A 14,414-nucleotide genomic window follows, 5' to 3' on the forward strand; every position below is an offset into this window, starting at 1 on the left:
CTGTTTTCTCTTCTCCATTAAAGGCCTTATGTCAGAGAGTAAACTTAGAGATATGCTGGACTGAACTTGGACTTGCTGTCGCAAGAAAAGACCAGACCGGTGATGGCTTAGTCTGGGAGTGTCAGCGCCAGAATTCACTATGTGAGTGCGTTGTTAGGTAACACTAGGGTGCGGTGTGCTCATGGCGTGTGTGCCCGCCCGGCGTGAGTCGGCCCAGCCTGACCTGGGCTGCCCTGGGTCTGGGTCACCACACTAAGCTGCCGCCGGGGTCATGGACAGCCTCAAGGGCGTCAAGTCAGCCCTGGGCGGGTCCGGGCTGGGGACGGGCGCGGGCTCCTACCTGGCCAGCATGGAGACCCTCCTGGGAGACTACATGGAGAGGCTGGGGACCCGCCTCAACGTGCTGGAGACAGAGCTGCGCTACGCGTGGCGGGCGCTGGACATGCTCTCACAGGAGTACGTCAAGATGTGGGAGCGCCTCGAGAAGCTCGAGATCCTCCTGTACGAGCAGCAGGCCGTCATAGCCCAGCTCCTGGAGTTCTACACAGCCTTTGACCTACAAGCTCTCCTCGTGGAGAAGGAAGAGCCGGCTCTTCCCGCGGAAACTGCCGTGGTCGCTGCCGCCGCCGCCGCCGCCGCCGTGGCTGGCCCGACGGACGACAACTCTGAGAACAGACTCCCGGACGAGGCCTTCTACAGGAGCCTGAACAACGCTCACCGGGACAACCTGTCACAGGTGTCCGAATCCACTGATCAAGAACTGGCTAGGATTTGGGACTTGGAAGAAACGGAAAAGGAATCGGATTCATCGGAGGCCAGGAAGAAGGAGAAAGAGAGAGAGAAGGAGAACGAGAAGGACGAGGTGTACACAGCAGATGACTACAAGGACTACAGGGGCCAGAGCACCTGTATCAGTGAACATGACCTTCAGGAACTCCGTAAGTTCACCACACTGGATAAAGTTGCGTTAGGAAAGCTCAAGGAACTTGATGCCCTCAGTGCCAAACTTTTGAAAGATTCCCAGAATCTGCGGGACCTTCGGGAGAGATTAATTTCGTCACCAAAGCTGGGATCCCCAACTTCAACCTCCCCGCGGCATGTGCCGAAGCCAGAGGGCGCCGCCGCCGCCGCTGCCGTCACTGCCTCTGCTGCCGCCTCCGCCAGCACCATGTCGCAACCAGTGGACAACAAGATGGCAGAGTCTGTGGTGGACGTGAAGCTGCGCCAGATGTACCTCGATTCTAATTTAGAGGACTGGACATTCAGCCCGAGAACCTCTGAGCCTCAGAGAAGTCGCCCCAATTCTCAGCTGTCCACCGACAGCAATGCGACGGACTCTGAAATCGCAGCGGCTCTCGGCCTCAAACCGTCGGGCACGATGGTGGGTTCACCAAGACACGTGCGTGAGGTTCACACCAAAGCTCCTTCGCCGCTATCTTTGTTAGAGACCGGTTCAGGGACCAGTAAAGACGTCTTCGGCATGTCTGATTTCAGTATCAAGGGAAGGAAAACCCCAGACCCTCTTATCGGGGACGATAAAGCCATCGGCACTTCTTCACCCACGTATTTCACGGCGTCTAGCGAAAAGCTAAAGTCTTCGTCGCCGTATGGGACGTCAAGGACTCGTCAGGATGGGTACGTCAGCTCTCCTCGATCGGGGAGTCCCAAGGATGTGACACGAGCCAAGAAGACGTCCCTGACGCCCACCAGCCTTGAGCCAGGCTCTACTAGTAAGCGACCGGCGACTCCATCCTTCATATCCTCGAAGGATCTCGGTCACAGCCCAAGAGCCACCCCTCGTCTCATGAGTCCGAAAAGTCCGAAGAGTCCCAAGAGTCCCAAGTCTCCGAAGACTGCCAAGAGTCCATCACCAATCAGGTACTCCGAGTTGGGCAAGTACGACTCTGGAATATCCACCCTCAGCAGCAGTATGAGTACATCTTCAAGCATCGAAAAGAGTCCGACCAGCCCAAGACCCGGAAGAAGAGCTTCTCCCTACAGAACAGAACGCACTGAGAGGCTGGAGGATCTGTATCTGCCGTCCGCTACCTCAGCCACCATGCTAGCTTCTGTCACAACGACCTCTGCTTCCGTCAGCTTTCCTTCGACTTCCCTCTCCGGGTCCTTGAACGACCAGTTCAAATTCAGCGCCATGGGAGAGGGTATGACTCGGGAGACGAAGATGTTCAGCCCCGCGCCGATTCTGGAGGAGTCGCCCCAAGCAAACACAACGACTTCTTTTTTACACATATCAACCTCGAAGCCTGACATTGTCAACACGGCGTTGTCCGCCGAGAAGGCAGATCCACGCATATCATTCATGTCTCCGTCTCTACCCACGACGACCTCTGCTTCAGCTGCGACTTCAAATATCTCTTCAGGCTACCTCACCCTCAGTCCCAGAAGGACTAGTGCCAAACCACGAACTGGTAGTAGTGCCACCTTCGAGGATGGGTCCTTTAGTACGTATAGCATCTATGCCCTGACCGCTGACCCAATCACGAGAGTCAGTGGCAGGAAGGCAGAGGAGATCTTTCTCGAGGATGTACTCATGAGTTCTTCTGCTCCACCTCCTCCTCCAGCGCCTACTTCGAGTACGTATTCTCACTACTATGGTGGGTCGAGGTCCAGCGTGGCCTCGTCCTCCCTCCTAACGAACACCTCGCTTGCCGACACTTACCCCTCAAACCTCTCCGTTTCTCCCAGCATGGAGAGGGCCTACCAAGGGAAGCAGCAGCAGTACCAGACATCACCATACATCAACGAACCGAAATACTCGGCACCAGCCTACCTGAATGCTGCTGGAGAGCTCAAGTTTGTCGGTCAGCACTCGCGGAGGTTCGATCATTTGGCTGAAATCGATTCAGGACGGTCCGAAAATCGGCACAGCTTTGGAGCCGACAGTTCCGACTCGATATCTTCGTATTCCTCCAGCTCGAGCTTCTACCCTTCGTCTGGTCCTGGAGGTAAGGACACCATGAAGTATAAGTACCAGCCCAATTACGGCCAGCCTCCTCCCTACGGTACACCACCTACCTCATCATCACACATTGTCAGTAGATACGTTCCCTTGGAAGACAGCGTGAAGGGAGGGACACAAGCCCGTTACAAACAAACATACGGCTACGACCCGTCGCAGCCTATGTTGAGGGACCATCCGTACGAATCTCCAGACGCCTACATGAATACTTATCCCCCAAAGGATAGGTATCGGCCGATTCCGAACGTAGTTGAGTCTCCCCTTCTGAAGAGCGAAGATCTGTCGGGGTCGTTGAGGGATATGGAAAACATCCTCACCACTGCTGCTCACGAGCCTCCACCTCCGCAGGGGCCTTCACCGACCCCACGGTCCAGGAGTCGCTACGACCGCTACCACAACACCCGGAGGCACACGCAGGCCATCCCAACCTCCCACACCGACATCACTCGCCAGATGCAGTGGGCGGACGGCAAGACGGACAGACAGGTGAATCTGGAGCTCAACCTCAAGAGATACAGTCCTCAGAACGCCCAGGAACACCGGCAGCTTGTGCAGGAGCCTCCTGCCCCAGCACAGACTTACTACGACAGTAGCGGCGTTCTCGTGTCCCAGGCGGGGTACATCAGTATCACGCAGGACACCGTGCCCATCCAGACGAAGGGGCAGCAGGAGGAGAAGAAGAAGCTGAGGCGTGGCACCAGCATGAAGTCTGCCTTGAACAGCATGAGCAAAATGATACCCAGCATCGACATAATGGGCAAGCGGTCGAGGTCCCACAGTCTGCCTTCGCGGCCGCTTCACGAAGACGAAGTGAAGCACAAAGACTATCAAACGACGACGCTCGGGAGACGGAAAGAGAAGAAGCGAAGCTCCCTCATGTCTACCATGTCAGGGTTCCTTCAGAAGACCCGGCGGCGGGGCAGCAGCCTCTCGCTCAGGTCTCTGTCCGACTCGGAACAGTCTGACATGGAAATCAGTCGGCCCATTCCTCGCCGCACTATCTGGGACGACGACAGTGATAATAGTAGTTTGCTGTCTGACAGCACCACCGCTGCCGACAACCTTTTCCCGACGATGAAGCAGACGAAGAAATACAGCTCTGCCTCTAGTAGCAAGGAGAACGTTGCCGCGTTGGCAGCAACTGCCGAGTCTCCACCCAAAGCGGAAGAACAGGTGTCTGATGTAGGGGACGATTCAATACTGCAGGACGCCGAGAACCTTTTCCCGACGATGGGTGAGCTGAAGCGTTCCGACAGCCGGGAAAAAGATGTAGAGGCCAAGCAGCCCGCCGGCTCCTCACGCGTCGGAGGACGGCGAGAGTTCGCAGTGTCGCGCGCCCTGGGTAAGTACCGCCAGCGTCACTCATCTTCCGCCCACTCTGACGACCAGAGCGGCTCGGAGGAGGCAACGCGCGCCAGTAGCAGCGGCTCCGACAGTGGTTCCCGCCCTCCCAGCAATCACCAGATACTGAGCCCTCTGCCCCCAGGGGAGATACAACCGCAGATTTTATCTGACCGGCCTCCCGTGGGTCCAGGGGCCCCTCCGTCCGAACTGCCTGGGTCAGATATGTTGTCCCAGAAGGACACTATGGCTGCCAGTGAGATGCAGCAAGTGAACAACAACCTGACTGATCTGACGCGCGACACGGCAGCGCCGGACCAGAACGCTGGTGCCCAGTTCGGCTACCAGTACCTCAAAGATACAAACATTCCACCGAATGTAAATTTTCCCTTGAGCGGCCAGGAGACCCTTCCCGTTGGTGGTACCTGTCCCCCAGCACCGACCTATAATGCTCCCCAGTTCCCTCGTGACGCCTCACCCTTTCCTGGCCTCGCTCAACAAGCCTTCCCCCAACATCCTCAGGACTCCACCCTTCTCCCAGTTTCCAATACTACTTCTCTTGATTACTATGATCCGAACTTCCCCTCCAACACTGGTTTTATACAACCAAAAAACGGGGAAGCGCCCGCCCCTAACAATAGGACTGCGACAGCGGCGACTTCCCCGGGGCTAGGCGGGGCCCCAGCCGCCGCAGCCGCAGCCCTCCTCCAGCAACCTGTCGTTAACAAGAACATTGACATAAGCGTGTCGGGGGAGGCGGGCGATAGCGACACGTCCGTAAGCGAGTCTCTGGGACTGGAAGGAACTCCGTCCCGCGGCCGAGACCACAGCAGACGCTCGCCACCTGATGCCAAGGACTACCGACTGGCTCCGCCCGGTCAGAGAGCGCACTCGGAAGAGGACGACAGAAGTTCCATACGCAGCTTCCGTATGTCCCGAGGTTCCTCAAGACGCCAAAGCACCGAGGATTCCATAGACTCGGACGACGAGTGGTACCGCTACGAGTTGCGGAAGTTGGAGCTCATGGAGGCCGACCAGTGGAGGGAACCTGAGCTGGAAGAGTGTTATCCGATGCAACCGGACGACCGGGTTCGTGGCTACATGAACGTGGTGCTGTGCGAGCTGCAGGGACGCGTGCAGATGGCCGAGGCGTACGACCCAGCAATCGAACGATCTCCCTCGATGATCCCAGCCACGCCACAACTTGGCCTTCAAGCCACCTCTCCAGGCAAACCCACGGTTGCGTCCCCCTTACAGCCAGTTAACCAGATGCCACAAGACGTTTACGAAGAAGCAGTCTCCAGCGGTCAGTCCAATGAATCTGCTTTCTTCTCAGCTACAGGGGATAGCCGGCAGAGTTCCTTAAGGTATTCTGAGTCGCAAGACACCCAGGCCTCGCAGGAGAGTGCTGTGTTTTCCATGTACAGCGGCGACGGTCGACGAGACACGCGCGGCTTGCTGGAGGAGCCCAGCCCGGCCAAACCCCGCCAGACTCAGCCCATCATGCGTGCTGGCATCGACTCCGACGACGAAGGTTCCTCGGGAGAAACCTCTGGCCCTGACTCGCCTGAAGAAGACCTAGAGGAGGAGGAGGATGATGCACCTCCGCCGATTATGAGGGAAGCTTTTCCCAAAGCTCTCAGCCCTGAAGAACCTCCTGTGGCTCAGAAAGGCCGACGGACGCTACCGGTGCCTCCCTTGGACGCTCCTAAGCCAGCCGAACCACATATAACCCCGACGGAGAGTGTTGTCCCAAAGCCCGCCGTTGATTCATCCCAGCTCACAGATGACTTGGCATACGACTCTGACCTCTTCCCTCAGGCAGAGAGCATCGGAGAAGCGCCCGTAGAGCCCGTCGAGACCCCAGTCTCGGCGAAAAAAGAGCCCGCCTCAGAGCCCTCGGTAGACCAGCCTCTACCCTCGTCGGAGGACGTAGTGGCGCCAAGCACGTCCTCCTCTAAGTCCGAAGACGCTCCCTGTCCTGGAAAAGACGGTGAAGCTAGTGACAGTAAGCCACAGATCACGGTAGACGGGGAGGAAGGTACCTCTGCTGACGATGAGAGTGCCAAAACCACTCCCATCAAAGCCAAACTCTCTGTAAAAGGTCCCGGCAGTAAGTGGAAACTCGTGAAGGCCCTCAAGGAAAAGAAGGAAGAGCAGAAGGCAGAGAAGGAAGAGGAGGCCTCGGTAAGTGTGTGTGCAGCCCCCCCTGTACTGATGATGTGTAGGTAGTTTAGCATTATAGCATGTTATCATAGCATACTATAGTATAGTATTATAGCCTATTGTCCCCACTGACTCGCCACTTCAGCAGACCTTCATGCCAAGCACTTCCCCGGTCAGCAGCCAACACTGAGGTAAGTTATTAACGTGCTTCAGTGATTCTCTCTCTCTCTCTCTCTCTCTCTCTCTCTCTCTCCCAGTATTTATGATAATATATATCGTTCGCCTTTCATGACAACTGCCAGGATAGGACGGCAGTGACTGGGTGTCTTTCTGCAAACAGCTGGTTGTATCTGGTTTGTTTACACAGATCCATCAGTCCCCACGGTGCCTCCCTGAAATGAATCCAACAGGTGTTTTCCGTTGTTTGTGTGTGTGTGTGTCCTGTCTGTGTCTGTACACTAAGGATGTCTGTTGATTCATGGTAATAATGGTGTGTTTTCTTGGGGATCTTTTCATTTGGGACCAATTATTCCCTTTTGCTATTCCTATTTCAACACGAAACTCGACAAATCCTTTCCCATTTCCGTTCCACCGGAGACCCCATCTTCCCTTACCATACCTAGTTCATTAGCAACATACACTGCCGTAATGGGACGGGAGGAGGGTAGGAGGCCAGGAGACCTTCCATAGGACTTAGCAGTGGTCAGTCCAGGGTCATGGGTGCATGTGAAGCACAGAGAACAGGAGGCTTGATGGTGCGTGACGAGGTTATCCGACGTTATGATCTTATTGCTGGTATAAACAGGATAAAACAGGAGGAGACGGGACCTCGCAGATGGCTGCCCCAGGGCCTGGAGACACTGCTAGCCCAGGGTCAGGATGCTCACCCAGGCAGGGGCTACACAATGGAGAGGATTCTCACGTGCCTCTGCGTGACGTCGCTTCTGATTGAAAGTAAACACTGTATTGTGTCTGGCTTCCGTCCTGCACAGTCAGAATGTCCCTGCTATTATCTCCATGGACTGTCCCCTCCCCTGACCTCGTCTTTCCCTCCAGTACCCCTTAACCAGGTCTTACCCCTCTAGCATACCCCCTGACTATATTCCATCCCTCCAGTAGTACCCCTTGACCAAGAACAACCCCATTAGTATCTACAACCATGTCTTACTCACCCAGAACCATCCCTGACCATGTCCCAAGCCTCCAGTACACCCCTGACTATGCCCTACTCCTATCCCCCCCGATCATGTCCCACCCGTCCAGTGCAGCCTGACCATGTCCTACACTCGCTCCCCTGACCTTCACATATCCCTACTTCTGTAAGCCGAAGGCGCCTCCCTTTCTGTTCCCCTTGTATGTTGACGTCTCTCCCTCCCCCATCCCCCTAGACACACACCCCCGGTCCTTTGTATTCATCACCAGTCGTCAAATACACACAAGATCCAATCAAGGAGGAGGATTTGGGGGGGAGGGGGTTGGAGAGGGAAGTGGGAGAGGTCGGGTCGATGATTGAGTACCTCCGGAGCTCCACGCCACACCTGAGGTCCAGAGGCCGCTCCTCCCCTGTTTCAGAACCTCGGGAACATCTCAGACCACTAGTAGAGTCCCCCGGCTGTAGCACCTCAGTCATATGTTTTAAAGCTCATGTAGAGTTCCGTCCTTCACAGAACTCTAGTAAAGATTCCCGAACCCCATGTATAGTGCCCTTCGTGTAGAGCCTGTCCTCTCCCAGATAGCTTATCTGTTGAACCTCATTCCTGTGGACAGTATCAGTTGGGCTCCCTCGTGTAGGGTCGCGCTATGTAGAACCTTTTGTTTCATTGGTATCTGTTGAACCTGCATGTATAGATTTCCCTTCTGGGACAACGTGATCCTCCATGACATCCGTTGAACCCAGCAGTGTCGCGTTTCCGTTGTTGTGGAACCTTTGGTTCTGGACGACTTCTGTTGTTGAACCCTTTGTATGATTTCCTTCTGTAGATCCTCTTGTTTCTGTGGATGATGTCTGTTAAACCCATATGTATATTGGACCCTTATGGAGAATATTTCCTTGTGTAACACATACTGAATCTTCTTACATGGTTTGCGTTGTGTGACACTGTGATAACAGATGGATAACATGTTGCGCCCTCTCATGTTCCCTCTGTAGAAGTACTCCACTCCTCACTAACATCTATTGAACTGTCTCGTATGGAGATACGCTCTTGTTGAACCTTCTCCGCCTCCTGATAACATCCGTTAAGCCTCGTCAAGTTAAAGTTCTCCGTAGAACTTCTGGTTCTCGATATCATCTCCTGAACCCCCGTCTTTAGAGCCTTTATAGCATATACCAAATATCCATCTGTAGGACACTCTTGTGTAGAGCCTGTTGTTCCTATCATTACTATCCTCAGAACCTCACATAGTCTCCCCTCCGTAGAACCTCTGTCCCCAAGAACACCTGTTCGATTACCGACTCTCTTAACAAAGAACTCCCTCAGTCGAGCCATATCATATAAAGTCTTGCTGAATCTCTTTCGTCACGCACTGGGAACACCATCCTTTTGAACATGTGTGTCTATACACCTTGCAAGATATGCTTCATAAAGGGCCGTAGCTCTAACGTAGAAACTTGAGAACATCCTCTGTAGGTCATTAGGTTCACAGTTTTGTAGAATCTCTGTGGAACTTTCTTTTGTTTAGTTATTGCCGAACTTTTCTCAGGTAGAACTCTGAGATATCTTCAGTGGAATCCCATACGTCATGGCTTTTATAGTACCTTACGTCCTCAGAACCCGCGAAATGTTCCCTTTTGCGATTAAGAACATTTCATCTCGTGTACAATGTTGATGTGAACTGTTTTCACAAAGAATATCCTCACTCTCAGACCATCTAGAAATACTTTACTTTCTAGAAGCTGTTCTGCTGCTGGCAGTATCATAAAGCCCCTTCCTTCCCTGCCTGTGGACATGTTATTCAGAACGTCTGACATCTTTTCTTTTTCCCGGAAAGTTTTTCTATTCCTGAAAGCAGTTTTGCATTTCTCCATCTCTACAAAACTTGCACTTTGACAGCTTCTCGTATTGGAACTTCTCAATAAAATCTTGGAACTATCGTTCCCTCAGCATCGCCTGCTTCAGGAGTTGTGTTGTACGACCCTTGACCACCTTCTGTCCGTACTGCTCAGGGATCCTTGGAATGTCTTCTACCGTTGATGCTGCGTCGTGAAGAAGTCATCAATAATTGAATTGTGTGTCAGTTAAATTACAAAATAACGACTTGGATTAACTATTCGATAAACTGCTCATTTAAACACTGAATGAAGCATGTATTTTATATTGTGTGCATTAAGTGAAATGAAACTGTAAATTGTTTATTTTTATCTAATTTTTTTTTATATTTGTTGGTTACGAGAATTGACTTTAGAACTCCACACTCAGAAGTTTTGTATCCCTCTTGGTGTCTGGACCCCAGGTTAAGTCCTTTGAAGATGAGTTTAAGCTTAAAGTATCTAAGTTGGAGAGGAACGAAAAAGAACTTAATGTTTTTGAAGTTAAGAACGGTTTCAGCAGCTGTAGTTTTATTTATATTCAAGCGTAAATGTTTTTTGGTGGAGAGTGCAGAGTCGGAGGCTGGGGTAGATCATGGTGCCAGGTATGGCTATATTGGTCCCAGTAAGTCAAATACTTTAAGGGCAAGGGTCACTGACCTGTATTTTTATTCTTTTTGGATGCGAGTTAGATAAATGTTGTTGTCAATATTTGTCATTAGCTTGTAGTGGGCGTGTGTCGTTTCTGCAGTGCGAAAAGTATGTGTAGAGAGGGTCGGAGCCTCGGACAGAGGATCGGTGTCTTGTAGTGAGGTCCTTTCCCTTGTAGCGAGGGTTGGAGCCTTGTAGAGAGGATTAGAGCCTCATGTGCTTCACCACAAGTTCCAGGACAACACCGCTGGAACTCCACCTTTCCTTTAGTGCTCCATCCCAGGTTCCAGGACGTCACTGGAACCCCACTTCCTTCAACCCTGCGGCAATCTTCTCGAGTCCCTGCTCGCCTTGTCAGCTCAGCCACTTTCCCCAGACTTCTCACTGGTGTCCCCCTCTCCCTGACCTCTGGTGTCCTCCCCGCCTCTCCCTAACCTCTGGTGTCCTCCCCGCCTCTCCCTAACCTCTGGTGTCCTCCCCGCCTCTCCCTGACCTCTGGTGTCCTCCCCGCCTCTCCCTGACCTCTGGTGTCCTCCCCCCTCTCCCTGACCTCTGGTGTCCCCCCCCCCTCTCCCTGACCTTTGGCACGCACGACCCTCAACCTCCCCATCACAGTGTCATCCTGTCGACCTCCTCCACCTGACCCTCGCACCTCCACCGGACGTGCTCCCCTCGTAGCTCATTCCTCGACCCCTTCCTCTTGACCCTCGACCCTCTATATCATGTCCGCAACATGTTCATTGCGACACCATCTCCTGACGGCAAGCCTCGACCTCCTGTTTTTGAAATTCCACACATTCGAACTCGTCTTCTTGACCTTCTCTCCTGTAGGTCGTCGCCTTCAGTCTCTCCCCTCTTCTTCATTCTCTCGACCTTATCCACTCGACCTCCTGAATCTACCGTTTCGACCATTATCTCTCGGTAATTGCTAAAATTGCAGCAACATCCAGGGTCTGCCTCACAGCTGGTTGCCTCACACACAGTTACCTTTTTTGTGTGTGTGTCTAAGTATGACAATTCATGTGATGTCTGTTTTTCTTTCCGTACGTGTTTGAATATATATCTGTCTGTCTGTGTTTCTGTATTGTATGTTCATGTGCGTTTGCCTGTGTGTCTGCGTACTTGTTTCCGCGTATGTTTACATGTGTGTTTTTGAAAGTTTTGTGTTCTGTGCTTGTGTGTATTTCCTTGTGTGCGTTTAGTGTGCATGCGTGGCAGTACCGGGTTTGTTGAGGGAGGGAGGGTAAGTCAGCGTACTACCTGGGACAAAAGATAGTATTGATCCGCCCGCCACACACCAACTACCACAGGTAACCAAGTCTCATTTATCACTTGGTCATACCTGCCCTCACTCCACCTCCCTTCACACACACACACACACACACACACACACACACATTGTGAACCTGTCGATCGGGCCTTAAAACACTAGACACGTCTCTCATAGACTCCATTACCATCCCGGGCGTAGGCAGATCAGAGAGAGAGAGAGAGAGAGAGAGAGAGAGAGAGAGAGAGAGAGGTCAGGGAAGGCCGAGGTGCGCTACACCCCAGCGTATATACAGGTGAACTGCCTCGCCCTAATTCCTGGAGAGGCGAGCGCTTGAGCGGCTCCACATGGAGTGAGTGTTGCCCCTTGAGCACAGTGGTGGTGTGTGACTGCTGCTGTTTGGGTGAGGCCCGGCACAACGGGTGAGATGGGTCACTCCGGACTGTTCATGAGGTCGGAAGAGAGTTTATGAAGAGAGGAAGCGGGAAGAGGGCAAGATAGAAGGAGCAGAAGGGAGGGAGGAGGAGGAGGAGGAGAAGTAGCTAAGAGGGAGAGAGAAAATGGAGAGGCCAAACTGCTAGTTGTTTCTTCATCGTCTTGTTAATCCAGTCGGGTGCATCGTATTGAGCTACTTGTGATCACCTGGCCCTGCTGGGGTTCTAAATGACCACCCTGATGAGAGGGGTTCTAGATGACTACCATTCCTCTAGTTGACCCTAGGGTTCAGGATGATAGTATCTGGTCATAGATCACTTAGTTCTATGAGACATGTTGACGTCAGAGGTCACTAGGGTCACTAGTTGACCCCTAGATAACACTTGACCGTACACGCTCTGGTTGATCCGTCAGGAGGTGGTTGATACGCCGCTGCTCAGGTGATCCTACACGGTTCTGTTGGATCCTCAGGTCTCTCATGGTCCGCCAGGGCTCACTTGATCCGTCAGGGGTTCAGGCGATCCCATCCCTGGGACTTGCTGCTATCCCAGCCGCACCCTGCAGGTCAGGTTTAGTGTGTCCCTTCCGCACAAGTTTTTTTTTTTTTCGTCGTGTATATTTCCATGTAATTCTGTGGGGTGCATTTTTCTGTTGAGCTGTGGTTTATGTACAGTATTGTATGACACTGTATGAATCATGTATGATGTACTTAATGCATTATTTAGTTTATGTATACAGTTGGTCTGTAATTTTGTTTATTATTGTTGATTTGTGTATACTATCTGATTCGTGTCTACTGCCGCTCATGTATACTGTCTGGCTTATGTATACTGATGGTCATGCATAGTTGTGGGTGCAGGCCAGGTGGTAGGAGGTACTATGAATAGTGCATGTTGCCACTGGTGTTAGCTGCACGCTCTCAAGGAGCATGTCACGCTCCCCGCCATGCTCCCTACAGCGCTTCCCACCATGCTCCCCGTCACGCTCCCCACCACGCTCCTGGCTGCGTTAATGCTCTGTCAAAATTCCATTATTTGTCCTCGAGTTGATGATTTGGATCAGCTGGGTCACACACACCACACACACACACACACACACACCCCACACTCCCGGTCAGCGGTGAAGATGGAGACGTGGGCAGCTGTGATGATCATGTGCTTATTCTTTTTTTTTTTTTGTCACATATTTGTTTTATGTTTATAGATCGTGGGAGAATGTTGTCGGGAGTACATTATTGATGAAGCTGCTGCGTGTTGCCTGTACGACTTGATTCCGATTTATTTTTTTTATTTGGTGTATTATTATTTTCGATGTTTCCGTGATAATCACCTGACTTTTCTCTGTTTTTGTTGAGTGTGTGTGTGTGTGTGTGTGTGTGTGTGTGCGTGCGTGCGTGCGTGCGTGAGTTACGTGTTAAGTGCGAGTTGGAGAGATTGTGTGTATGTGGAATGAATGCCAGCAGCTTACGTGTGCGTGAAGCACGAAGAAAAGACATCAACATGGGCCAAAGGAATGGAATTTGACAGACACCTGTGTGCTGGCTCACTCGAGAGAGAGAGAGAGAGAGAGAGAGAGAGAGAGAGAGAGAGAGAGAGAGAGAGGGCGCATGTCCAGGAGGTTAGGATAAGTTCTGTCTGCTGAAGGCTACAGTATATGAGGGAAGGCAGACCAGGGTTGAAGTGCACTTTGATGTAAGGTTAGCATGGCACATGTTGATCCTTCTCCTTGTACCCGTCCAAGGCCATAAGCTTGGCGTGTTATGCTCGTCATATCTGTTATATCCGCTCAGGTCCATTCCCTTGAGTGGCTGAGGTTGAGTTCGAGAGTATGTGAGTGCGTTCTTACATTTGCAAGTGCGTTTGTACGGTTATTTCTGGGTTTACGAGTGTGTTTGCGTTTGCCAGTCTTGTGGGATATGTATGTATGTATGTATGTTTATGTATTATTACAAGTGGTATTCGACTTGGCTGTTCAGTATCAAATGTTTATCATGGAATAATTTCGTTGGTCACGGGAATCAGGTGTGCGATTCCTACGTTTGTAGTTCATGAAGATATTCTTATGAATGAACCAAGGCGTGTGGTGTGGTGTATGTACATCTCTTGTGTTGCATCCCGCGTGAGGACTGAATGTGGCTCACGCAGACACCAGCACATGAAGGGATTTACAGGAGGTCACGACGACAAGAATTCACTTATTTATCTGAGAATAATACAAACATACATTGAGGAATGACGGCTGAGGTATATACACATTTGGGCTGAATGTACTTGCTCATTGCGCGCGCGCGTGTGTGTGTGTGTGTGTGTGTGTGTGTGTAAGCTAAGTAAGGGATCGTCTGTTGAATGATAGTATTAATTACTTTATCATTACTCTTCTAATTTTATTTCACCAGTGTTCACAATGTTAACCATCTTGGTTTACACTGTTCATAGTGATGGACGATAATGAGTCGTTGTATAGTGACACATTAGGATTGTCCAGTCTGTGGAGAGGGCAAGTTATGATTGTGGTCACATCTGAAGGTCTTCCTCGGTGGATAC

General features: G+C 51.8%; 1 protein-coding gene across 12 annotated transcripts in view; it reads left to right on the top strand.

Moving 5' to 3' along the window:
• unc-13 overlaps positions 1-14,414 on the top strand; it is an 820,923-nt gene that overhangs the window by 629,359 nt on the left and 177,150 nt on the right. For 10 of the 12 annotated variants that reach the window (XM_071690920.1, XM_071690927.1, XM_071690926.1 and 7 more), the window contains exon 2: positions 24-6,508. The exons of the other annotated variants lie outside the window; for them this stretch is intronic. In XM_071690920.1, the coding sequence (XP_071547021.1) occupies positions 272-6,508 (6,237 nt within the window). In that variant the 5' untranslated portion in view covers positions 24-271. The remainder of the gene's footprint in view (positions 1-23; positions 6,509-14,414) is intronic. 12 annotated transcript variants of the gene reach the window in all.

The sequence above is a fragment of the Panulirus ornatus genome, chromosome 49, assembly GCF_036320965.1.
Source record: "Panulirus ornatus isolate Po-2019 chromosome 49, ASM3632096v1, whole genome shotgun sequence".
In the NCBI taxonomy this organism is placed as follows: domain Eukaryota; kingdom Metazoa; phylum Arthropoda; class Malacostraca; order Decapoda; family Palinuridae; genus Panulirus; species Panulirus ornatus.